The sequence below is a fragment of the Mauremys mutica genome, chromosome 9 (assembly GCF_020497125.1).
Source record: "Mauremys mutica isolate MM-2020 ecotype Southern chromosome 9, ASM2049712v1, whole genome shotgun sequence".
Classification (NCBI taxonomy): Eukaryota; Metazoa; Chordata; order Testudines; family Geoemydidae; genus Mauremys; species Mauremys mutica.
The window spans coordinates 47,407,016-47,431,961 of NC_059080.1; the positions used below are offsets into that span (position 1 = coordinate 47,407,016).

The 24,946-nt window shown below is 47.1% G+C and overlaps 1 protein-coding gene across 1 annotated transcript in view; it reads right to left on the reverse strand.

Moving 5' to 3' along the window:
• The window catches only part of LOC123377740 (SLAIN motif-containing protein-like), a 76,859-nt gene that overhangs the window by 17,951 nt on the left and 33,962 nt on the right, over positions 1-24,946 (reverse strand). Inside the window, 1 exon segment of the mRNA XM_045030968.1 lies at positions 17,721-17,861. Coding sequence (XP_044886903.1) covers positions 17,721-17,861 — 141 coding nt within the window.

The window sequence follows — 24,946 nt, forward strand, 5'->3', positions numbered from 1 at the left end:
TTGATTAAGATGTCTGGACTCTCTTAATTCCCAAGAGAGACTCTCCAAGAAAACAAAGAACAGGGAAAAAAAAACTTCCCTCCACAGGGATTTGAAAATATCTTGTCCCTCATTGGTCCTCTGGTCAGGTGTCCATAGGTACTGCTTGTTAACCCTTTACAGGTAGACAAAAACCTTAACCCTTAACTAACTGTTTATGACAGGGTCCTTGACGTGTAGGTAGAGGCACTCAAAGCCCTTGAGGAATCTGGCCATCATATCCTGAGCGAAAACTGACCTACCCTTGAGCGGCGGATTGAAGACCGAGATTATCGCCAAGTGGACATTGATGGATGAAAGGGACAGGCCCTAGAGCTGGAGATGCAGAAGACAGTCTAAAATCAGCTGCAACGAGGCTAACTCAGGCTGGAGACCTTTATCCAAGGTCCAACAGGTGAGCCGCTTCCACTTGGCCAGTGAGGTCGCCCCAGTAGAGGGCTTTCTAATTCCCAACAGAATCTGCTGGACATCAGCCAAGCACTGCTGCTCCTGCTCGTTCAACCATGCAGCAGCCAAACCATCAGGTGCAGCGCTGCCAGGTTCAGATGCAGAAGACTGCTGTGATTTTAGGACAGCCTGTGTGGCAGTTGGAACAGAGTCACCACTGAAACATCCAACAGCATGCGGTACCAATGCTGGTGCGGCCAAGCCAGCACTATGAAGATCACTCTCACCCATGGACCATGCTGTGCCGGTTAGGGACATAAGCCCCCCTGCAGAGGCCTGAGGCGGAGCCACGCATTTTGGACCACATACGTGTATGCCGCTATGAGACCATTGCTTCTTGTTCTGTCATCTGCCACCACTGAGAACAGCCTAGCTCCATCCTCTTTGGAACCCGCCTTCAGGTAGTTGAAGGCTGCTATAAAATCCTCCCTCACTCTTCTCTTCTGCAGACTAAACAAGCCCAGTTCCCTCAGCCTCTCCTCGTAAGTCATGTGCCCCAGCCCTCTAATCATTTTTGTTGTCCTTCGCTGGACTCTCTCCAATTTTTCCACATCCTTTCTGTAGCAGGGGAACCAAAACTGGACGCAATACTCCAGGTGTGGCCTCACCAGTGTCCAATAGAGGAGAATAATCACTTCCCTCGATCTGCTGGCAATGCTCCTACTAATGCAGCCCAATATGCCGTTGGCCTTCTTGGCAACAAGGGCACACTGTTGACTCATATCCAGCTTGTCGTCCACTGTAATCCCCAGGTCCTCTTCTGCAGAACTACTGCTTAGCCAGTCGGCCCCCCGCCTGTAGCGGTGCATGGGATTCTTCCTTCCTAAGTGCAGGACTCTGCACTTGTCCTTGTTGAACCTCATCAGATTTCTTTTGGCCCAATCTTCCAGTTTGTCTAGGTCACTCTCGACCCTATCCCTAACCTCCAGCATATCTACCTCTCCCCACAACTTCGTGTCATCTGCAAACTTTCTGAGGGTGCAATTAATCCCATCATCCAGATCATTAATGAAGATGTTGAACAAAACTGGTCCCAGGACCGACCCCTAGGGCACTCTGGTTGATATCAGCTACCAACTAGACATCAAACTGTTGATCACTACCCGTTGAGCCCAACAATCTAGACAGCTTTCTATCCACCTTACAGTCCATTCATCCAATCCATACTTTAACATGATGGCAAGAATACTGTGGGAGACTGTATCAAAAGCTTTGCTAAATCAAGGTACATCATGTCCAGTGCTTTCCCCATATCCACAGAGCCAGTTATCTCATCATAGAAGGCAATCAGGTTGGTCAGGCATGACTTGCCCTTGGTGAATCCATGTTGACTGTTCCTGATCACCTTCCTCTCCTCCAAGTGCTTCAAAATGGATTCCTTGAGTACCTGCTCCATGATTTTGCCGGGACTGAAGTGAAGGTTCTCTTTCTTCCCTTTTTTAAATCATCCAGGACTTCCCCCAATCACCATGAATTTTCAAAGATAATGGCCAATGGCTCTGCAATCACATCAGCCAATTCCCTCAGCACCCTTAGATGCATTAGATCTAGACCCATGTCCAGCTTTTCTAAATAGTCCTTAACTCGTTCTTTCACTACTGAGGGCTGCTCACCTCCTCCCCATACTGTGCTGCCAAATGCAGCAGTCTGGGAGCTGATGTTGTCTGTGAAGACCGAGGCAAAAAAACCATTGAGTACTTCAGCTTTCACTGTTAAGCCAAGCTGGTCGCCTGCCATATTTGCCATTCTTTCTGCACTTCGGGATGATTTGTTCCTGCACCCTCAATAGGACTTTTTTAAAATGCAGGCAGCTCTCCTGGACTCCTTGCCCCCTTATATTAGCTTCCCAGGGGATCCTTCCCATCAGTTCCCTAACAGAGTCAAAGTCTGCTTTTCTGAAGTCCAGGGTCCGTATTTTGCTACTCTCCTTTCTTCCTTTTGTCAGGATCCTGAACTCAACCATCTCATGGTCACTGCCTATGTTGCCACCCACTTCTACTTCCCCTACCAATTCTTCCATTTGTAAGCACCCAATGGTCCGAGGTAATACTGGACCAGGCCAACCAGAAAGGGTAGAGGCAGTTGAGGAATGAGAGGGACGGATCCAGTAAACTGACTGAGGAGTTGTCCTTGGGTGCACCCTCAAAATGTATGCTTTTGGCCTCCCTGGTTTCTGGGATGGTCAGGTAGTGCAGCCGGGTGGGAAGACAACGGATATCACCACTTATGCCCCTTGTCTTTATCCTTCCTCCTGTAGGAACCCACTCTGGGAGTTCCCCAGGACCTAGACTGTAGAGAGGGAGGAGGAGGATGGAAAGGCTTCCTGGACTGTTATGGGGTATGAAGGCCCAGGGATCGGAGGGTGCCTCAGGAGTCTTTAAGACCATGGAGCCTTGAGTCCATCAGCTTGGAGAACAGCCCTGTACCCTTGAAAGGAAGGTCCTGGATCGTGGCCTGCATTTCTTGGGACAAACCAGAGGACTGCAGCCAAGAACTGCGTCTCATGGCCACCGCAGATGCAACCACCCTGGCTCCTGAGTCAGTAGTGTCCCAGGCCATTTGGAGGACTCCCCGGCGACTGACGTGCCTTCGTCCACCAGAGCAGCGAACTCCTAGGCATGATCCTATGGGAGGGCCTCTTTAAACTTATTCAGAGAGTCCCACAGATTGAAATTATATCTACCAAACAGGGCATGGTGATTAGACACCCTGAACTGTAGACTAGCAGTCAAACTTTTCTGCCAAACAAATCTAGTCTTTTGGCATCTTTGTTCTTCAGTGTGCTGCTAACTTGACCTTGTCTGTCTCTTTCGTTCACTGCGGACATGACCAGTGATGGCACAGGGGGATGTGTATACAGATATTCAAAACTCTTTACAGGGACATAGTATTTCTTTTCTGCCTTCTTAGAGGTTGGCGGAATAGAGGAGGGGGTTTGCCACAATGACTTGGTAATTGTAAGGACCCCTGGGTGGATTGGCAATGTGACCTGAGCAGGGGTGGTGGCCGAAATCACACTGAAGAGGTCGTTGGCCTCCTCCGCCTCATCCAGGAATGATGCCAAGGGCTGTACCACTAGAGGAAGAGCATGGCCCCCTCGATGCCAGTGTCTGGTGTGCTGTTCCTGCATCTGGCTTGGTACCGCGCTCTGACTGCTGTGCCGGCAGTACCGTGGCTGGCTTGTTCGAGTCGGTCAGGGAGGGCTGGGAATATATGACGGCATCACTGGCACCTCCCCAAGGGTTCAAATATAGCCACTGGGTGGGCCACGTTCCCTGCTGTAATGGCACTGTGGCCGGTGCTGCACTGGTCTCCCGCGTAGGTGGAGAGTTCCCCTTTCGGGGTGAAGGGCTAAACTTCCAGTTCAACCCAGACGATAGGTGTCGACTTCCCCTCTGCCCGGTGGGTGCTCGATCCCCTGCCTCTTCCTGCCCCTGCCCCGTCCTCACCCCACCCCCATTCCATGCCTTCCCCAAAGTCCCTGCCCCACCCTGCCTTTTCCCACCCCAGCCCTGCTGCCTTCCCACCCCCATTCCACCCTCTTCCCCCAAGTCTCCATCCCTGCCCTTCCTCTTCTCCGCCTCCTCCCCTAAGCGTGCCACATTGCCACTCCTCCCCTTCCCTCACGGAAAGTCCTAGCTTTTAGGCAGTGGGAGGGGCAGGAAGCACTGGGAGGAAGGGGGAGGAGCGGGGACACGGCATGTTGTGGGGGGAGAAAGAGGCAAGAAAGGAGGAGCTAATTTTTCCCTGTGGGTGCTCCAGCCCCGGAGCACCCATGGAGTTGGCGCTTATGACCCAGACCACTAACCTTCCGGCGACCACGGTGGAGTAGTCGAGGCCCAGGTTTGCCTGCTGCCTCTGGTGACCAGGAGTGGCACTGTGATCCTGGGCGGCCCCTCCAGAACCATGGTCGATGTCTAAGAGACTGCCTGGGGGAGGGTGACCGGGGTCTAGGCAACCTGTGGCCAGAAGTTCGCCAGTACAGGAAATGGCATTGCGGCTCCGGAGTCGCATGTCTAGTAGGCAGGGAGCGCATCAGGGACCTGGGTCTTCTAGCTGGAGAGCTGGGATATGGTGCTGGGGTCCGAGGCCGCAGAGACGGAGATGTGCGCCTGCAGTCTGGTGACCAGGGGTGCTCAGCCATCCTGCGAGGCTGCACTCCGATGACTATGGCCCAGTACTGAAGGGCAAGGCTAAGTCATCCATCTGGCGTGGCGGCTGCACAGCCAGTCGGCTTTGCTCTTTAGCCACCAGTACCACTTTGGGCACTGACAGCCCTGGGAGAGGCTGGGGACCCTTGCCGCTTCCCGGGGTCAGGTGTAGATCCCTAGCCGGGCTGGGGGGGCTGACCTCAGCGGTACCCCCGTAAAGCCTCACAGTGCGTGTGTGGCCTGACAAAGGTCCTTTGCCCACAGCCCCCTTGTCCTTCGGTGCCGAGGGGCTCCTCTTCTTTGGTGCTTCTTTCGCACCGAAGCCAAAGTACTCGGTGTGGGTTCTGCTGCAGAGGGCTCCAACGCAGGACAAAGCGCAGCCTCCATGAAGAGGGTCCTTAAGCGGATATCCTGCTCTTTGTGTGTGCAAGGATGAAAGTTTTTACAAATACAACACCTGTCCTTTCTATGGGCTTCCCCCAAACACTTCAGGCAGTTCTCATGGGGGTCTCTGGCCTGCTACATGACACACATGACTTGAAGCCGAGAGAGCGGGGCATGCCCCACTCAGGGACCAAGTCCCAGACGGGACTCTAAGTACTCTAACTTAACAACACAAAGACTATCTAACTACTATTAGCTATGTACATATTAGGTAGAACAAAGGTCTATGAAGAATTGCTAATGCTCTTCCGAATTGTAAAGAGGAGGCACTCCAACCAACCCTCACAGGCGATAAGAAGGAACTGAGAGGGCAAAGAGCCAGCGGTGCCTGATATACTGACGCATGAGCACAACACTTAAGGGGGCGCTACAGCTGATCCTAAGGCAAACGTCTCTGACAACTGTGCAGGTGGGTGTGCACACACCTAGAATGGAATCGACATGAGCAAGCACTCGAAGAACCACCATTTTTATGAAAATCAGTCACAAGTTATGATGTATTGCTCTAAAGGAATAATAATATGGTATAGATGGGTGGGGTGCAGTATTCATAATTATTGTTCTATAGACCAGTGGTTTTCAAACTGTGGGTCACGACCCAGTACTGGGTCACGGAATATAAGGCACCGGGTCGCAGTGGCTCTGGTCAGCATTGCTGACCGGGCCGTTAAAAGTCCCGTCAACGGTGCTGCTCGGGTAAGGCAGGCTAGTCTATGCCTGTTCTGACACTGCGCTGCGCCCCAGGAGCAGCAGCATGGGGCTCCGCATGCTGCCCCCTCCATGAGCAGCAGCTCCGCACTCCCATTGGCTGGGTGCAACTTGGTTGGGTCGCAGGCATCAACAATTTTCTTCAACTGGGTTGCCAGAAAAAAAGTTTGAAAACCACTGCTATAGACTACAGGAGCCACCTATAGGGCTAAGAATATATTTACTTACAGGTTTAGAGTTCACAGAATATATTGTACGTGCACTGTAGGGAGTAATTAAGCATGTGGTTGTGACTGCAATTTTGATAATAAGCAGTTTAAGTACATTATTAACATGAAGTAAGAGAATGTATTCAATTACAGTTTTCATATGTAATATTGTACCTACCAGATTTTCCAACAGGTTCAGGGAAAGATTTGTATTTCCATTTACAAACTGCATAGGTCAGCGAGCAAAGGGGCATTTTTCAATCCATCCCTCTTTGGATCCTCAGTTGTACTACGAACAACTCCTTTTCCCTATCATTCAAACACTAGCCTCTGTCCAATGTGAAATAATCTATTTAACTGATACTTATCTCAAAGCCCCTTTGTCAAAGGTGTGGAATAAATGCTCCTCATTACTAACCCTCATTTGTAGGATAACCCCATTCTCTCCCCCCAGTCACCCTAAGTATCTAAGAAGGTCTTCTGAATTGAGCAATCTTTTCATATGTTTCTGGATAGAATTTTAAGTTTGAAGTTCTAAGACTATGATAAACAGGCTTTTTATTATTATTAAGTTATAACACTAAAACTCAGATTTTAAGGCCAGAAGGGACCATCATGATTGTGACGTTATCTGATTAAAATATGACCATATAGATCATTGTTGCAACCACTGTTATATATTTGCAGCAAATATTGTACAAAGGTAGTAGAGTGAGGTGTCTATGAAAAGGTTATGATTTGCTGTTTATGATTATGCTACTATCTGTATGCATATATCATTTTTATATGTGACATTATAAGTATTGGCTCTATATTTGGATTTCAAATGTTTGCTCCTGGGGTAACACCCACAAGGTAATGCCCAACATATGTTGGAGAGACTGTTCAAATTAAGTGGCTCATCAAGAAACACTTGGTTGACAATGGACTATGCGAGACACCCATTTACCCTGAGTGGACTGCCATGTAAATATGCTGTCTGGAGTGTAGCTAATGACTTCCTGCAATGACTAAGGGAAATTGGGCATGAACATGTGACTTGCCCATGTGACTTCAAACTCCATCTTGTTGCTGTAATTTTCCACAGTAAGAACAATGGGATGTCCTCCACATGACAACAGCTATAAAAGGCCCTGGGAACACCTCCATTGTGTCTTCAATCCTGCTTACCTCTGGAGGAACCTTGCTACAAACTGAAGCTCTGAACAGAGGACTGAATGAGCCATCCAAGTTGTGGATATACTCCAGAGACTTGACTTAAGCCAGCAGTTTATTCCATCACTGCTACAAGCCTGAATCAAGAACTTTGCCATTACTGTATGTAACTGATTCCTTTAACCAATTTTAACTCTCACCTTTCTTTCTATGAATAAACCTTTACATTTTGGATACTAAAAGATTGGCACCAGCGTGATTTTTGGGTAAGATCTAAGTTATATATTGACCTGAGTGTGTGGCTGGTCCTTTGGGATCAGAAGAACCTATTATTTGATGAGACTGATTGTAAAGAACCACTCATCTCTGAATCCAGTGTTTTTGGTGGTGATATAAGAACTGGAATGCCTGAGGAAACTGCCTTTATGTTTTCTTGTTCGCCAGTATGGTGAAACAGGAGTTTACTTTTGTGGCTGGTTTGGTATATCTTACAAAAGAATAACCACCAGTTCTGGGTTGTTTGTGCCCTATTTTTCAGCGGTTCATCCTGATTTGGCATCCTCAGTTGTGACCCACTAAGGCACGGTTACAGTGGCGTAGTCTGGCTAGGATCCACAGAACCAGGTCAATTAAGCTTTGGATCAGAACCCCACACTACTAAAATCTGAATTTTGATATTGAGAGTTTGAAAGGTTAAAGATCAGTGACGATCAGCCAGAAGGCATCAGCAGAAGCAATGAAACTGCAAGCCCTGAGACAGCCTGTGTTTTGAACATGAACAGAAAATGGCTAAAATAAAGAAAGAAGCTTCTGAAAGAGAGAAAGATGCCCATGCCAGGCATATGGAATGTCTGGCTGCTGAGGAGAGGGTTCGTCAGATGCAACAAGAAACTGCCAGATTTGAGCTCCAAGTCAAAAAAGCAATGGAACAGCAGCAGAAACTGCATAATCTTGCAAATCCAGTTTATAACAATGTTGGTATGTTGTGTTACTCTGAGCAGTTGTCTGTGTTTAACCAGTTTTGTTATGGCCAGGGAGAGGATGACTCTAACCTGGGAAATGTGGCAAATATCTGTTTGTCTGTGAATGAGGTTTCTGAATGTCTGTCTAGTGTCTCAGAAGTGAATCTAAAAATTAGATAAGGCACAGGAAGAACTCACTGATCAGGAAAATGTTTATCTAGAGCAGATTAAAGTTGATGGTCAGGTTGAAGCACTAATTGAGAAAGAAAAGGGTAGATTTTTTATGAGTTGGCTAGTGAAGTTTGTGAAAGTAAGCCTGAAAGGGGGGAAAAGTAATGTGCTTAAAGTAGCTCAGTGTGATAAGCTACTGTTTGTGGAAAGGAACAGTTTATCTGTTGAAGGAAAAACTGTTTCCCAATTGTTTGCTTGTTGCAAATAGCAGTGTGCCTAATGAAGGAGAATGTACCTCAGTTGTCCCAGAGTTGGATTTGGATTTAACTAAAGCCCAGGAAGGGCATTTCCTAAGTTTGTGTCTGCTAGGGAGAATAATATTATAACTAGGTCACATCCAGTTGGTGTCATAACTAGATCCCAGAGACCAGAGTTAACTCAGGGTGAATCAGTGTATAGAGAAAGCAACAGTTTGTTTGGAGACTTGTTGCAGTTCCTAACTGCCAGTCTTTCTGAGGTATATAGATCCACTGACTTTGCTTTGGAAAGACCCAGTGTGGATAGCTTTGAGAAGGTTTTAGATGGAATGAAAATTGTCAGGGAATTTGAACAGCCCTATGACCAAGTGGTTGAGTTTGGCCAGCTTGTTGGGATGACAATGTTGTTGGGACGACAATGTTGTTGGGACATGAATGTCCCCATGTTGATTCTTTAAGTAAGCAGTCTGTGACAAAGGTACTGAGGAAAGATTGGGTTACTGGTTTTTCAGAGCAGAACAGCCTTATGACTGAACCCACAAGGATGCAGGGGATGGCAGGTAAACTCTCATCTCTAGACACTTTGGATATGTCTTGTAGTCTCTTAGTGGACTTGACATCTGATTCCATGTGGAAGCAGAGACTGGTAATGGAAGGACAAAAGAACCTTGAGTCTAACATGGTAGTGAAAATGGATGGTATTGCTTTACGACAGAGTCCAGCCTTGGAATTGGTAAAGGTTGAGGATCTGAAAACTAGAAAACAAGCTAGTGTCTGTGTTGATGCAAATTACCTGACTGGGGAGAGAAAGACTTGCACATAGTTGCTAGCAAAGAGGACACACCCATCCAGCCAATGGGTTCTGTTATTCAAGAGAGCTCAGATTTTCACCCTACTGGACAGAGAGGAAGGGAAAGATTAAACCTTGCAAATAAAAGCCACAGGTTAACCCTAAAATGCCAAAACCCCAATGGTATTGAGCAAAGGCGTGGCATAACAAAAATGATTGTAAATATACACCTGCAATGAATTTGATGTTAATATTAATGCTAATGTTAACTTTTGTGACTAATGTGTTGCTAATACCAAGAACTGTAAAAATGTACAATGTGCCTAATCTTTTGGAAAAACCCTTGAACATGTTAAGAGTGATAAGTAAGAGCACACTTTATGCTAAAAGACCTTGTAATACTGATATTTCACAGTTAGTGCCTTAACTAATCTTGAAACTGTACATAGGAGAAAAGACATTGCAGACCTAATGTGCTGTGTGAGAAGGGAAACTGAGGCACACTACCATATTGCTTTCATGGCTAAATGCCAAGATTCCTACACTATGAGGAAAGTTAATATCTGCATTGACTTGTTAATTGGGTTCCAAATATTTGCCAGAGCTTATATAAATAAATTAGCTATTTTCTTTAGCTCTTGGAAGATAACATGAAACATACAGGCATTATACTGCAAGAGCAGATCCAATCCACTATTAGTCTAACCAAGTTTTACCTTGGGTTTGTAAAGCGTTTCAACAATATTGTTAAACGTGATTTTAGTAAAACATTTTGGTTATACATTGATACTTCTAATATTGGGTTCAAAGCGGTAGTAATACAGAACCAAGAATGGGAAATTCCTGTGATGCATTCTGTAAAGTCTGGGACACCACTTCCTGCATCAATTTTGCATTGGGAGTGTGACATTATCTGACTAAAATATGACCATATAGATCATTATTGCAACGACTGTTATATATTTGCAGCAAATATTGTACAAAGGTTGTAGAGTGAGGAGTCTATGAAAAGGTTAAGAGCCCTAACCTTGCTGGTTCTGATTATGCTACCTGTGTGCACGTATCATTTTATATGTGAAGTTATAAGTATTGGTTCTATATTTGGATTTCAAATGTTTGCTCCTGGGGTAACGCCCACAAGGTAACACCCATCTTGGAAGGACTGTTCAAACTTAGTGTCTCATCAAGAAACACTTGGTTGACAACGGACCATGGGAGACACCCATTTACACTGAGTGGACTGTCATGTAAACATGCTGTCTGCAGTGTAGGTAAATGCTTCGTGCAATGACCAAGGGAAATTGGGCATGAATATGTGACTTGCCCATGTGACTCCAAACTCCATCTTGTTGCTGTAATTTTCCACAGTAAGAACAATGGGATGTCCTCCACATGACAAAAGCTAAAAGAGGCCATAGGAATACCTCCATTGTGTCTTCAGTCCTGCTTCTTACCTCTGGAGGAACCTTGCTACAAACTATCAAAGGGTTAGCTGTGTTAGTCTGTATCAACAAAACAAAAAAACGAGGAGTACCTTAAAGGCTAACAGATTTATTTGGGCATCAGCTTTCATGAGTAAAAGAATCCACTTCTTCAGATACATGGAGTGAAAATTACAGATACGGGCATAAATATAGGCACATGAAGAGAAGGGGGTTACCTTACAAGTGGAGAACCAGTGTTGACCATGCCAATTCAGTCAGGGTGGATGTGGTCCACTCCCAATAATTGATGAGGAGGTGTCAATACCAAGAGAGGGAAAATTGCTTTTGTAGTGAGCCAGCCACTCCCAGTCCCTATTCAAGCCCAAATTAATGGTGTTAAATTTTGAAATGAATTGTAGCTCCGTAGTTTCTCTTTGAAGTCTGTTTTTGAAGTTTTTTGGTTGAAGGATGGCTACTTTTAAATCTGTTATCGAATGTCCAGGGAGACTGAAGTGTTCTCCTACGGGCTTTTGTATGTTACCATTCCTGATTTGTGTCCATTTATTCTTTTACGTAGGGACTGTCCGGTTTGGCCAATGTACATGGCAGAGGAGCATTGCTGACACATGATGGCATATATCACATTAGTAGATGTGCAGATGAATGAGCCCCTAATGGTGTGGCTCATGTGGTTGGGTCCTCTGATGGTGTCGCTTGAGTAGATATGGGGACAGAGTAGGCAACAGGGTTTGTTACAGGGATTGGTTCCTGGGTTAGTGTTTCTGTGGTGTGTAGTTGCTGGTGAATATTTGCTTCAGGTTGCAGGGGCTGTCTGTAAGCGAGGTCTGTCTGTCTGATACAAACTGAAGCTTTGAACAAAGGACTGAATGACCCATCCAAGCTGTGGATGTATTCCAGAGACTTGACTTAAGCCAGCAGTTTATTCCATCACTGCTACAAGCCTGAACCAAGAACTTTGCCATTACTGTATGTATTATAGACTCATAGACTTTAAGGTCAGAATCTAGTCTGACCTTCTGCACAATGCAGGCCATACAATCTCACCCATCCACTTCTATAACAAACCCCTAATCTATGTCTGAGTTACTGAAGTCCTCAAATTGTGGTTTGAAGACCTCAAGCTGCAGAGAATCCTCCAGCAAGTGACCCGTGCCCCATGCTGCAGCAAGTTAAAGAAGCCTGGGCTGGATGAATGGACGGTAAGGTGGATAGAAAACTGGCTAGATGGTCGGGCTCAACGGGTAGTGATCAATGGTTCCATGTCTAGTTGGCAGCCGGTATCAAGTGGAGTGCCCCAAGGGTCAGTGCTGGGGCCGGTTTTGTTCAATATCTTCATTAACGATCTGGAGGATGGTGTGGACTGCACCCTTAGCAAGTTTGCAGATGACACTAAACTGGGAGGAGTGGTTGATACGCTGGAGGGTAGGGATAGGATACAGAGGGACCTAGACAAATTAGAGGATTGGGCCAAAAGAAATATGATGAGGTTCAACAAGGACAAGTGCAGAGTCCTGCACTTAGGACGGAAGAATCCCATGCACTGCTACAGACTAGGGACCGAATGGCTGGGCAGCAGTTCTGCAGAAAAGGACCTAGGGGTTACGGTGGACGAAAAGCTGAATATGAGTCAACAGTGTGCCCTTGTTGCCAAGAAGGCTAATGGCATTTTGGCTTGTATAAGTAGGGGCATTTCCAGCAGATCAAGGGATGTGATCATTCCCCTCCACTCAGCACTGGTGAGGCCTCATTTGGAGTACTGTGTCCAGTTCTGGGCCCCACACTACAAGAAGGATGTGGATAAATTGGAGAGAGTCCAGTGGAGGGCAACAAAAATGATTAGGGGGCTGGAGCACATGACTTAGGAGGAGAGGCTGAGGGAACTGGGATTGTTTAGTCTGCAGAAGAGAAGAATGAGGGGGGATTTGATAGCGGCTTTCAACTACCTGAAAGGGGGTTCCAAAGAGGATGGATCTAGACTGTCTCAGTGGTAGAAGATGACAGAACAAGAAGTAATGGTCTCAAGTTGCAGAGCGGGAGGTTTAGGTTGGATATTAGGAAAAACTTTTTCACTAGTAGGGTGGTGAAGAACTGGAATGGGTTACCTAGGGAGGTAGTGGAATCTCCTTCCTTAGAGGTTTTTAAGGTCAGGCTTGACAAAGCCCTGGCTGGGATGATTTAGTTGGGTTTGGTCCTGCTTTGAGCAGGGGGTTGGACTAGATGACCTCCTGAGGTCCCTTCCAACCCTGAGATTCTATGATTCTATGATTCTATGAAGGCGAAAAACATCCAGGGCCTTTGCCAATCTGCCCTGGAGGAAAATTCCTTCCCGACCCCAAATATGGTGATCAGTTAAACCCTGAGCATGTGGGCAAGACTCACCAGCCAGCACCCAGGAAAGAATTCTCTGGAGTAACTCAGATCCCATCCCATCTAACATCCCATCCCAGACCACTGGGCATACTTACCTGCTGATAATTTGGCAATTGATCTTTCATTGCCAAAATTAGGCTATCCCATCATACCATCCCCTCCATAAACTTATCAAGCTTAGTCTTAAAGCCAGATGTGTCTTTTGCCCCCACTACTCCCCTTGGAAGGCTGTTCCAGAACTTCACTCCTCTAATGGTTAGAAACCTTCGTCTAATTTCAAGTCTAAACTTCCTAGTGTCCAGTTTATACCCATTTGTTCTTGTGTCCACATTGGTACTAAGCTTAAATAATTCCTCTCCCTCCCTAATATTAATCCCTCTGATATATTTATAAAGAGCCATCATATCCCCCCTCAACCTTCTTTTGGTTAGGCTAAACAAGCCAAGCTCTTTGAGTCTCCTTTCATAAGACAGGTTTTCCATTCCTCGGATCATCCTAGTAGCCCGTCTCTGAACCTGTTCCAGTTTGAATTCATCCTTCTTAAGCATGGGAGACCAGAACTGCATACAATATTCCAGATGAGGTCTCACCAGCGCCTTGTACAACAGTACTAACACCTCCTTATCTTTGCTGGAAATACCTCGCCTGATGCATCCTAAAACTGCATTAGCTTTTTTAACGGCCATATCACATTGGCGGCTCATAGTCATCCTGTGATCAACCAATACTCCGAGGTCCTTCTCCTCCTCTGTTACTTCCAACTGATGTGTCCCCAATTTATAACTAAAATTCTTGTTATTAATCCCTAAATGCATGACCTTGCACTTTTCACTATTAAATTTCATCCTATTACTATTACTCCAGTTTATAAGGTCATCCAGATCTTCTTGTATGATATCCCGGTCCTTCTCTCTGTTAACAATACCTCCCAGCTTTGTGTCATCCGCAAACTTTATTAGCACATTCCCGCTTTTTGTGCCAAGGTCAGTAATAAAAAGGGTTAAATAAGATTGGCCCCAAAACTGATCCCCGAGGAACTCCACTAGTAACCTCCTTCCAGCCTGACAGTTCACCTTTCAGTATGACCCGTTGTAGTCTCCCCTTTAACCAGTTCCTTATCCACCTTTCAATTTTCATATTGATCCCCATCTTTTCCAATTTAACTAATAATTCTCCATGTGGAACCGTGTAAAATGCCTTACTGAAATCGAGGTAAATTAGATCCACTGCGTTTCCTTTGTCTAGAAAAGATGTTACCTTCTCAAAGGTTGATTCATTTAACCAATTTTAACTCTCATTTTTCTTTTTATGAATACAGTAACTCCTCACTTAAAGTCGTTCCAGTTAATGCTGTTACATTGCTGATCAATTAGAGAACATGCTCATTTAAAGTTGCACAATGCTCCCTTATAATGTTGTTTGGCAGTCACCTGCTTTGTCCACTGCTTGCAAGAAGAGCAGCCCATTGGAGCTAGCTAGTGGGGGCTTGGAACCAGGGTGGGCCGACAGACCCCCTAAGTTCCCTGTGCTGCAGCTGCTCAGCAGGCTATCAATTGCCAAGCAATTCAATTGTCCCTCCCCCTAATGCTGTGTGCTGCTCCTGCCCTCTGCCTTGGAGCTACTCCCAGGAGCCTCCTGTGCGGGGGCGGGAAGAAGGGTGCTGTCAGGGTGTCTCCCTCCCCCTGCTCCTGTACCCCACCTCCACAAAGTAGGGGGGGCACACAACAGGGCTCGGGATGAAGGGAGCTTGCTGGCAGCAGCTGCTGTCTCAACTTGCTGATCTACTTAAAAAGACAATGTACTTAGAGTGTAGTCAGCGTACTTAAAGGGGTAATGCGCGTCCCTCTCACACACACATGGTGTGTGTGTCTGTCTCCCTCTGCCATGCTGTCTCCCCTCCCTCCATTCGTGCTGCCTTGTAGAGTGTGAGGCTATATTAACGACAATGTGTTAACCCTTGAGGGCTCAGTAAGGCTTTTAGCAGTAAGGCATTCCCTGGGAAATATCCCACCCTCTGACTCCACCACCTCAACCAAGCTTCACAATCATCATTGCTGTGTACAGTATTAAATTGTTTGTTTAAAACTTGTACTGTGTATATGTATATATATAAAATATAGTCTTTTGTCTAGCAAAAAAAAATTCCCTGGAACCTAACCCTCCCATTTACATTAATTCTTATGGGGAAATTGGATTTGCTTAACATCATTTCGCTTTAAGTAGCATTTTTCAGGAACATAACTACAACATTAAATGAGGAGTTACTGTAAACCTTTAGATTTTAGATACTAAAGCAGAGGTGGGCAAACTACAGCCCACGGGCCACATCCGGCCTGTGGGCCCCTCCTGCCCGGCCCCTGAGCTCCTGCCCCCTGCTCCTGCCCTGCAGCCTCAGCTTCCCCCGCCGCCGGCGCAGCTGCAGAGCCCAGCCTGACCATGGTGGCGTGGATGGCTCCAGCCAGGCACCTGTCCTGGTGCTCTGGGCATGCAGCTCTAGTGCCGCCAGCCACCGGTGCTCCAGGCAGCACGGTAAGGGGGCGGGGAGCGGGGGGGTTGGATAGAGGGTAGGGGAGTTCAGGGTGGTGGTCAGGGGGCGGGACGGTCAGAGGGCAGGGAACAGGGGGGTTGAATGGGGTCGGGGGGGCAGTCAGGAAGGAGTGGGGGTTGTATGGGAGTGATGGGGAGTAGTCAGGGCGGAGGTTCTGGGGGCGGTCAGGGGAAAGGGAGCGGGGGGTGGTGGATGGGGCAGGGGTCCCGGGGGGGGGGAGGGGGTTGTCAGGGAACGGGGGGGGGGGTTGGATGGGGCAGTAGTCCGGGGGGGGCATCTGGGGGCAAGAAGCAGGGGGGATAAGGGTTAGGGCCGGGCCACACCTGGCTGTTTGGGGAGGCACAGCCTCCCCTAACTGGCCCTCCATACAATTTCTGAAACCTGATGCGGCCCTCAGGCCAAAAAGTTTGCCCGCCGCTGTACTAAAGGATAGGCACCAGCGTGATTTTTGGGTAAAATCTAAGTTATATATTGACCTGGGTGTGTGATTGGTCCTTTGGGATCAGAAAAACTATTATTTGATGAGACTGGTTATAAAGAACCACTCATCTCTGAATCCAGTGTTTTTGGTGGTGATATAAGAACTTGAATGCCTGAGGAAACTGCCTTTATGTTTTCTTGTTAGCCAATGTGGTGAAGCAGGAGTTTACTTTTGTGGCTGGTTTGGTATATCTTATAAAAAGAATAACCACCAGTTTTGGGTTGTGTTTGCCCTATTTCTCAGCAGTTCATTCTGAATTTGGCATCCTACAGCACAGTTACAATGATCATCTAGTCTGATCTCCTGCACATCACAGGCCACAGACCCTCATCCACCCACTCCTGTAATAAACCCGTAACCTCTGGCTGAGTTACTGAAGTCCTTAAATCTTCATTTAAAGACTTCCAGTCACAGAGAATCCGCCATTTACCATAGTTCACACAAGCAAGTGACCTTTGCCCTATGCTGCAGAGGAAAGCAAAAAAAAAGAAAACCCAGGATCTCTGACAATTTGACCTAGAGGAAAATTCCTTCCAGACCCCAAATATGGTGATCAGTTAGACCCTGAGCACACAGGCGACCATGATCATCCAGACGCCTAGGAAAGAATTCAGTGTAGTAACTCAGGGCCCTCCCTATCTAGAGTCCCATCTCTGGCCCCTGGAAATGCTTGTTACCAGCAGTTGCCGATGGGCCACATGCCATTGTAGGCAGTCCCATCGTACCATCCCCTCTATAAACTTACCAAGCTTAGTCTTGAAACCAGTTAATTTTTTTTGCACCCACTGCTTCCCTTGGGAGGCTGTTCCAGAACGTCACTCCTCAATTAGAAACCTTCATCTTATTCAAGCTTATTCAGTTTACGTCCATTTGTTCAAATGACAACACTGACCCTTAACTTGAGTAACTCCTCTTCCTCCCTGGTGTTTATCCCTCTAATGTATTTATAGAGAGCAATCATCTCTCCCCTCAGCCTTCATTTGGTTAGGCTAAACAAGCCAAGCTCCTTAAGTCTTTTCTCTTAAGGTAGGTTCTCTATTTGTCTGATCATCCTGTAGCCCCCTTCTCTGCACCTGTTTTAGTTTGAATTCATCTTTCTTTACAGAAAGTGGAGAATGGAATTATTATGTAGCCCAACTGCTCCATATTTCTTTGTTCTTCCTCTGCAACTCTATGCAAGACAGTGACTGGAATTCTCAGCTAGGACCTAATCCAACTCCCAGTGAAGTCAATGGAAAGGCACAGAGTAAGATTTTCAAAGGTACAAATGGTAATTAGATACCTAACTCCAGTATGGACTTTTGAAAAATCACCTCCACAATCATTTTTATGCTTAAGTGTCATTAATTGAAAATGTTATCTTATCAACCAGGTGTAGGTGGACATCTTAGAGCTGTAGAATTTAAAGTTAACTTATAAAAGAAAATGTAGTACATTTAAAGTGGGCTATTAAAATCTTGTATGTTTGGACAGTTGAAATCTATCTGCATTTCCCTACAATTCCAATTACGAGACTAACAGAAAGGAAATTGCTGTCACATACTTTCTTCCTGTAGGCGTGCCATAACCTGGACATCAGTCAAGTCCTGCAGCTTGTATCCCATAGAGATGGAGTCATCAGATGTACTCAGCTCACTGTCTACAGAGGACTGAGAGCTCAGTGCAGAATGCATGCTCAAGTAACCTTCAGGAAAAAAGAAAAGGAGACAAACACAGAACAATGAGGAGCAGAAAATGCTTTAGGCACCCACACAGAACCAATGATAAACTGTGTAATTTTATTCCAATGTCAGTTCCAGTCATGATGCAAAGAGATAAAGTTCAGCGCTGAGGTGGCCCAGCTTATTTGCTAGGAATAATTTACACAAGTCAGTAATGGCTGCAGAAGAGAGCGTGCTCCACATCTATCAGTACATTTTATGAGGTAGAGCCTGGCATGGTGCTTTGTGGCCTTCTCGAGAGGAGGAGAAATGCTCATTCTTTAATATGGACTTGAACCCAGAAATAGCTGCCAGAACATTTCTCTCGGTATTTAGTGTTTTTGCACTTTTTTTGAGAAAGGTAATGCTGCAGCGCCAATGGCTCAATGTGAAATCTCAGGAGAACTTGCTATGGCATTTACATCTGGCCATAAGAGTGCTAAGATCTGAATCTCTCACACAGATTCACTGATTGAGTGAAAAGTCATTCAGTTTAATCTCAGTGACCCAATGGAAGGCAAAAAGCCCTCCTGTACTATTCAAATTATGAAGAATTACAACAGTGAGTTTGTTCTATGTGAGACAAGCTGGTCACATAATATCCTTATGCAATGGTAGGTTTTATACTATGTACTTGCTATCTCATCCTCTGTTTTCCTCACCCCTGTTTCTGCCACTTTTTGCATCTTGTCATAAACCAAGACTGTGAAACTCTTTATCTATCTGTACAACACCTAGTACAATGAAATCCTGATTGGGACCTTTACATTGACATAATATAAATAATAAAATACAAATTAGCAGGCTCTCTCTCTGATTAAGGAGAGAAATTTCTACTACAGGCACATACATGAATGGAAAAAAAATATTTTCAAATGAAAGCATTCATGATTTGTAATGTGAAAGTTTCCCACAGTACATTTATGAGATATTCCAATAGTTTACAGCGGGATAAGATATATGAATACAGACCAGTTTACTGGCATACATTTGTTGGCGAAAGACATTTTCCTTACCTACTAGTCGTTTTTGGTGAACTGGTTACACCACTATTCATCCTCTGGTCTCAGGCAAATGGCAGTCAATCCAACATAGAATTGTTTGTACTCTGGCCCTTCTTCCCTTGTATTTTCTCCTCCTGCTTGGCAGCAGAGGAATGACTGCTAAAGGGTATCTTCTTATCCCACTTTACTAACCTAGCAGCTTAGTTAGCATATCTCCAGCCTCTTTCCATTTCATAAATACTGGATAAAAACAACCCTAAATACTTTTCAGTTCACATGAAAAGCAATGTCACGGAGGGTGGGGGGAAGAAATCGAAGGGTGTGAAGATCTCTACATGGCAATTGCCTGCCTCCTCACTGATTCACATGACAAATTACATAGCATGCACTAGAAGCAACCAAATGCCAAAATACAGAGATACAGATCCCATTACTTGTACAGTTATTTTAGGGCTGAAGAGAGAGAGAAAAATGAGTTCCAAACTAATAATAACTGCCCCTATATAACGGTTTGGACTGAGGAAGCAAACCAGCAAAAGAGAAGAACCTTAAGAATATGAAAATATAGGCTCGCAAGATTCTGTGCCTGTCTTATAGGAGTTGATATCACTAACATCTAAAGTAGGGTGAAGAGTGCAGCTTCCTGCTCAGAGTTCCTGCTCCTGTGGCTAGATCGTCGGGCTCAACAGGTAGTGATCAATGGCTCCATGTCTAGTTGGCAGCCGGTATCAAGCAGAGTGCCCCAAGGGTGGGTCCTGGAGCCGGTTTTGTTCAATATCTTCATTAATTATCTGGAGGATGGCATGGACTGCACCCTCAGCAAGTTTGCAGATGAGACACTAAACTGGGAGGAGTGGTAGATACGCTGGAGGGTAGGGATAGGATACAGAGGGACCTAGAAAAATTAGAGGTTTGGGCCAAAAGAAATTTGATGAGGTTCAACAAGGACAAGTGCAGAGTCCTGCACTTAGGACAGAAGAATCCCATGTGCTGCTACAGGCTAGGGGCCGAATGGCTAGGCAGCAGTTCTGCAGAAAAGGACGTAGGGGTAACAGTGAACGAGAAGCTGGATGAGAGTCAACAGTGCGCCTTGTTGCCAAGAAGGCTAAACGGCATTTTGGGCTGTATAAATAGGGGCACTGCCAGCAGACTGAGGGACGTGATCATTCCCCTCTATTCGACATTGGTGAGGCCTCATCTGGAGTAGTGTGTCCAGTTTTGAGCCCCACGCTACAAGAAGGATGTGGAAAAATTGGAAAGAATCCAGCGGAGGGCAACAAAAATGATTAAGGGGCCGGAGCACATGACTCATGAGGAGAGGTTGAGGGAACTGGGATTGTTTGGTCTGCAGAAAAGAAGACTAGGGGGGGATTTGACAGCTGCTTTCACCTACCTGAAAGGGGGTTCCAAAAGAGGGTGGATCTAGACTGTTCTCAGTGGTACCAGATGACAGAACAAGGAGTAGTGGTCTCAAGTTGCAGTGGGGGAAGTTTAGGTTGGATATTAGGAAAATCTTTTTCACAAGGACGGTGGTGAAGCACTGGAATGGGTTACCTAGGGAGGTGGTGGAATCTCCTTAGTTAAAAACCTCTAAGGTCAGGCTTGACAAAGCCCTGGCTGGAATGATTTAATTGGGGATTGGTCCTGCTTTGAGCAGGGGGTTGGACTAGATGACCTCCTGAGGTCCCTTCCAACCTTGATATTCTATGATTTTATGACAGACGGTGAGGCACTCCTATGGTAGGAGAAGCAATACAAGTACTAAGATAAACAGAAGTTCTGTATCTTTAAAACAGACACTTTCAGTACAATGACCTTTTCCTCTTTGTCCTCATCTTTTCAAAGACATCAAAGATATTTCCAGCAGCTAAGCAAAAGTAGTAAGTTGGTAAGATGTGGTGCATTGAAAAAAACAGCACAATGTTCTTCCAAAGACATTACCTTCCACCCTAAGAGGGCAAACCTGAAATACTCTGGACTGGCCAGTAGCAAGCAACAAACTCTGGGTGTTCTATATGCAAAGTCTTTTCTGAGAAAGGACTGCATAGATTTAACTTTGCATTAGTTATTCATGATGCACTAATTTTTGACAATCCTACTGACCAGTGACTTACTAAAATAAAAGCATTACCATACTTCTGTTTCTGTTCTGGTATTCCACAACAGATTTTACACTTCATTAACTGAGGGCAAGTCTACACTAAAAAATTAAGTCGATCTAAGTTACATTGACATACAGCCACTGCAGTAATTAAATCGCTTTTGCGTGTTCACACTACACTCCTTGTGTCGACGGTGTGTGTCCTCACCCAGAGCACTTCAACCAATTTAACTGTGAGTGTGAGGCATTGTGGGATGGCTTCTGAAAGGCAGCAACAGTCAATGTAAGCAATGCAGCGCCCACACTGACTGCATCGACTTAAGCACTATGCTCCTTTCTGAGGTGGAGTTATTGAAGCTGGTGTAGTGGGAGAGTTACATCAGTGGAAGCTACATTTTAGTGTAGACGTTTACAGAGAGTTAGGTCGAAGTAAAAGACAGTTACCTTTTCTGTAACTGGGGTTCTTTGAGAGGTGTTGCTCATGTCCATTCCACAATAGGTGTGTGCGCTCTCCACATGCACCGGTGCTGGAAGTTTTTCCCCTAGCAGTACCTGTAGGGAAGCGCCCCTAGCAACTCCCAGAGTGGCGGCTCTATAGTGCGGTATAAGGGGCGCTGCGCGCTCCCCCCACCCTCAGTTCCTTCTTGTCAGACAACTCCAACAGAGGGGAAGGAGGACGGGATGTGGAATAGACATGAGCAACACGTCTCGAAGAACACCAGTTACGGAAAAGGTAACTGTCTTTTCTTCTTCGAGTGATTGCTCAAATGCTTTCCACAATAGGTGATTCCAAGCTATATCTGATGATTTAGTTGGGGATTGGTCCTGCTTTGAGTGGGGGTTGGACTAGATGACCTCCTGAGGTCCCTTTCAACCCTGATATTCTATTATTCTATTATCTGTTGGAGGTGGGTAGGAGTCCTCTCTGGTTTGGGAGACGATCGGATAATGCAAGGTGAACGTGTGAACCAAAGACCATGTGGCAGCCCTATAAGTGTCCTGAATGGGGACATGGGCTAAAAAGGCAGCTGACGACGCTTGCGCCCTCATCGAGTGCACCCTCACAATTGGCGGTGAGGGGATCCCTGCCAGCTCTTAACAGGTACGAACACACGAGGTGATTCAGTTGAAGAGCCGCTGAGTGGAGATCGGCCGACCTCCCATGTGTTTGGCTGAGGTGATGGACAGCTGCGAGGACTTCCTGAATGGCTTTTACATTCCAGGTAAAAGGCCAGAGCACATCTCACATCCAGCATGTGGAGGCAGCGCTCCTCACTGGATGCATGGGTCTGAAGCGTTGTGCGGGAATCTTTCAGGCCATGCAATTTCACATCTATCTGTTCCACAAACGGCCTTGCCATCCAACAGAAGGTCCTGTAACAAGTTCTGCGCCTCGCTGGATAGCCCAGACAGCAGGAGCCACGATGCCCTCCTCATGGACACTGCGGAGGCCATAGACCTTGCAGCCGTATCCATGGCATCCAACACTGCCTGTAGGGTTGCCCTGGCAGCCGCTGTACCCTCCTCCACCAGAGCCTTAAACTCCTTCTTGTCATGCTCTTGGAGGGAGTCCTCGAATTTGGGTGGAGAGCCCCACAAGTTGAACTCATATCTCCCCAGGAGGGCTTGGTGGTTCGCCACCCTTAACTGGAAACTCAAGGACGAATAAACCTTTCTCCCGAATAGATCCAGTCTCCTTGAGCCTTTATTCTTAGGAGTAGGGGCTGGTTGGCCCTGCCTCTCCCTGTGGTTGACCAACTCAACCATCAGGGAGTTGGGGGCAGGATAGGTGTACAGGTATTCATACCCCTTGGCAGGCACAAAGTACTTCTGTTCTGCCCTTTTAGAGATAGGGGGCAAGGAAGCCGGGGTTTGCCAAAAGGCGTTCAAAATCTTTGCCACCCCTTCATGTAGTGGGAGGGCCACCGTGCCCAGCGCCGAGGCCAAGAGGATGTTGAAGAGGGAGTCCGAGGGTTCCTCCACATCCTCGGCTTCAAGGTTAAGGCTTGATGCCACCCTTTTCAACAGTTCCTGGTGGGCTTTAGAGTCCTCCTGCGGGACAGGCGGAGGAGGGGCCACAATTGCCTCATCAGGGGAGGATGAGGAGAGGGGTGCAGTACTCTGCGTACCCACCGGTGCCGCAGACCCCACCACTTGGTCCCCCTCCGGGCACAGAACCGGTAATAAACGCCCCACCGACTCCTTCCTCAGAGGCTGAGATAGGGAGGCCGATGGTCTCTCCGAGGCTCCGGCCACTGAGCGAGCCACCACTGGGGGCTGCATCAGAGGTCACGGGGCCCATTGGTACCACGGTGCCGGCCAAGGAGTCCAGTGCCACTGCACCTGCTGTGGCACCAGCAGAGCAGGCTGTTCAGCCTGACTAGCCTGTCCCAACGACTGACGACTGCGAAGGGAGACCGGACTGGCATACGACCTGCCGCTATCCTGGGACCGGGAGGAGCGGTAGCGTCGGGAATGGTGCTAACCACAGGACCGTGATCCCGGTGTGGAGGAGCAGGAGTACCGCAGGTAGCAGCTGCGCCGCGATCGGCTCCGACGGATAGATCTGCGACGGCGAGGTGCCAGTGATCAACACCTGTGACTGCGGGAGCAGTGCCGTGGCGGGGACCTCGACCAAGACAAAGAACGGGAACAGTCCCTCGAGGCAGAGTGGTGCCTGGAACCAGACAACCTGGGAGTCGATAGGGACCGGCACAGACTACGCACGGGGCAGTTGCTGAGCAGCAAACAGCGTCAGGAACATTCCCTAGACCATGAACGGTACCGACCAGGTGGCAACTGAGGGAATCCAAGCGGTGGCTTGCCTCTGGACTGGGGAGCCAAAGATGGTGGTGCCCCTAGTACTGGCAGAGACATAACGTCCTGGGCCGCTTGCAGGACCTCCGGCGTGGAGGGCACCCGGACGTCCGGGGAGGTTGATGCAGAGAGGGCCGGGCTACTCCACTCAACCTGAGTCGGAGGCCGGGAGGCCGACGGGGACAGAGAACTGCCCAACATGGGTCTAGTCTCTGCCCCGGTCTTACTCTGGTGTCCCGGTGGAGAAGACCTCTTCTTTGCTTTCTTGGAACGTCCTGCAAACGGGGAGCGGTGCTGGCTGGTGGAAGGCACCGAAGGGTCACTGCGCACTGATGCCACGGTGCTTGGTGCTGACTCGGAGCAGCGCACTGGAGTCAGGGTCAAGGCCGACTCCATCAAAATGGCTCGGAGCCGAATGTCTCGTTCCTTCTTAGTACGAGGCTTGAAGGATCTGTAAATCTTGCAGTGATTGCTGAGATGGGTTTCCCCCGAACCGCATAAACAGTCAGCGTGAGGATCACTCATGGGCATTGCCCGCTTGCAAGTGTTGCACAACTTAAAGCCCGGGGCATGCCCCGACCCAGGCGCACTAAACTAACTCTAAACTAAACTACTTTAACTATAGGTACTACTAACTATGAACTAACAGCATCCAAGAGGGAAGCTGCAGCCAAGCTGGAGCAGAGCAGTTCCGATGCACCTTCACTGGTGGCAAGAAGGAACTGAGGGTGGGGGGAGCGCACAGCGCCCCTTATACCGCACCATAGAGGCACCACTCCAGAGGTTGCTAGGGGCACTCCCCTAGGGGTACTGCTAGGGGGAAAATTTCCTGCACCGTTGCACGTGGCGAGCATGCACGCCTATTGTGGAATGCACATGAGCAATCACTCAAAGAAGCTGCCTTACATTGACCTAACTCTGTAGTGTAGACCAGGCCTCAGATAGCAAATAATTTTTGTGTGGAGTGAAGTGATGAGCAACTGTAGAAAGATTTTCGTTTACTACAAGCCATTTACAAAGTTTGTTTCCATCCCATTCTTGAATTCTTTCCTTTGAAAGTGTCCTGATAGAAGGGATAGGGGATGAAGAGACTCATAGGTGCTAGGATAATACAAATAATAAAGAAGGTGGTGGTCGTGGTGAAGAA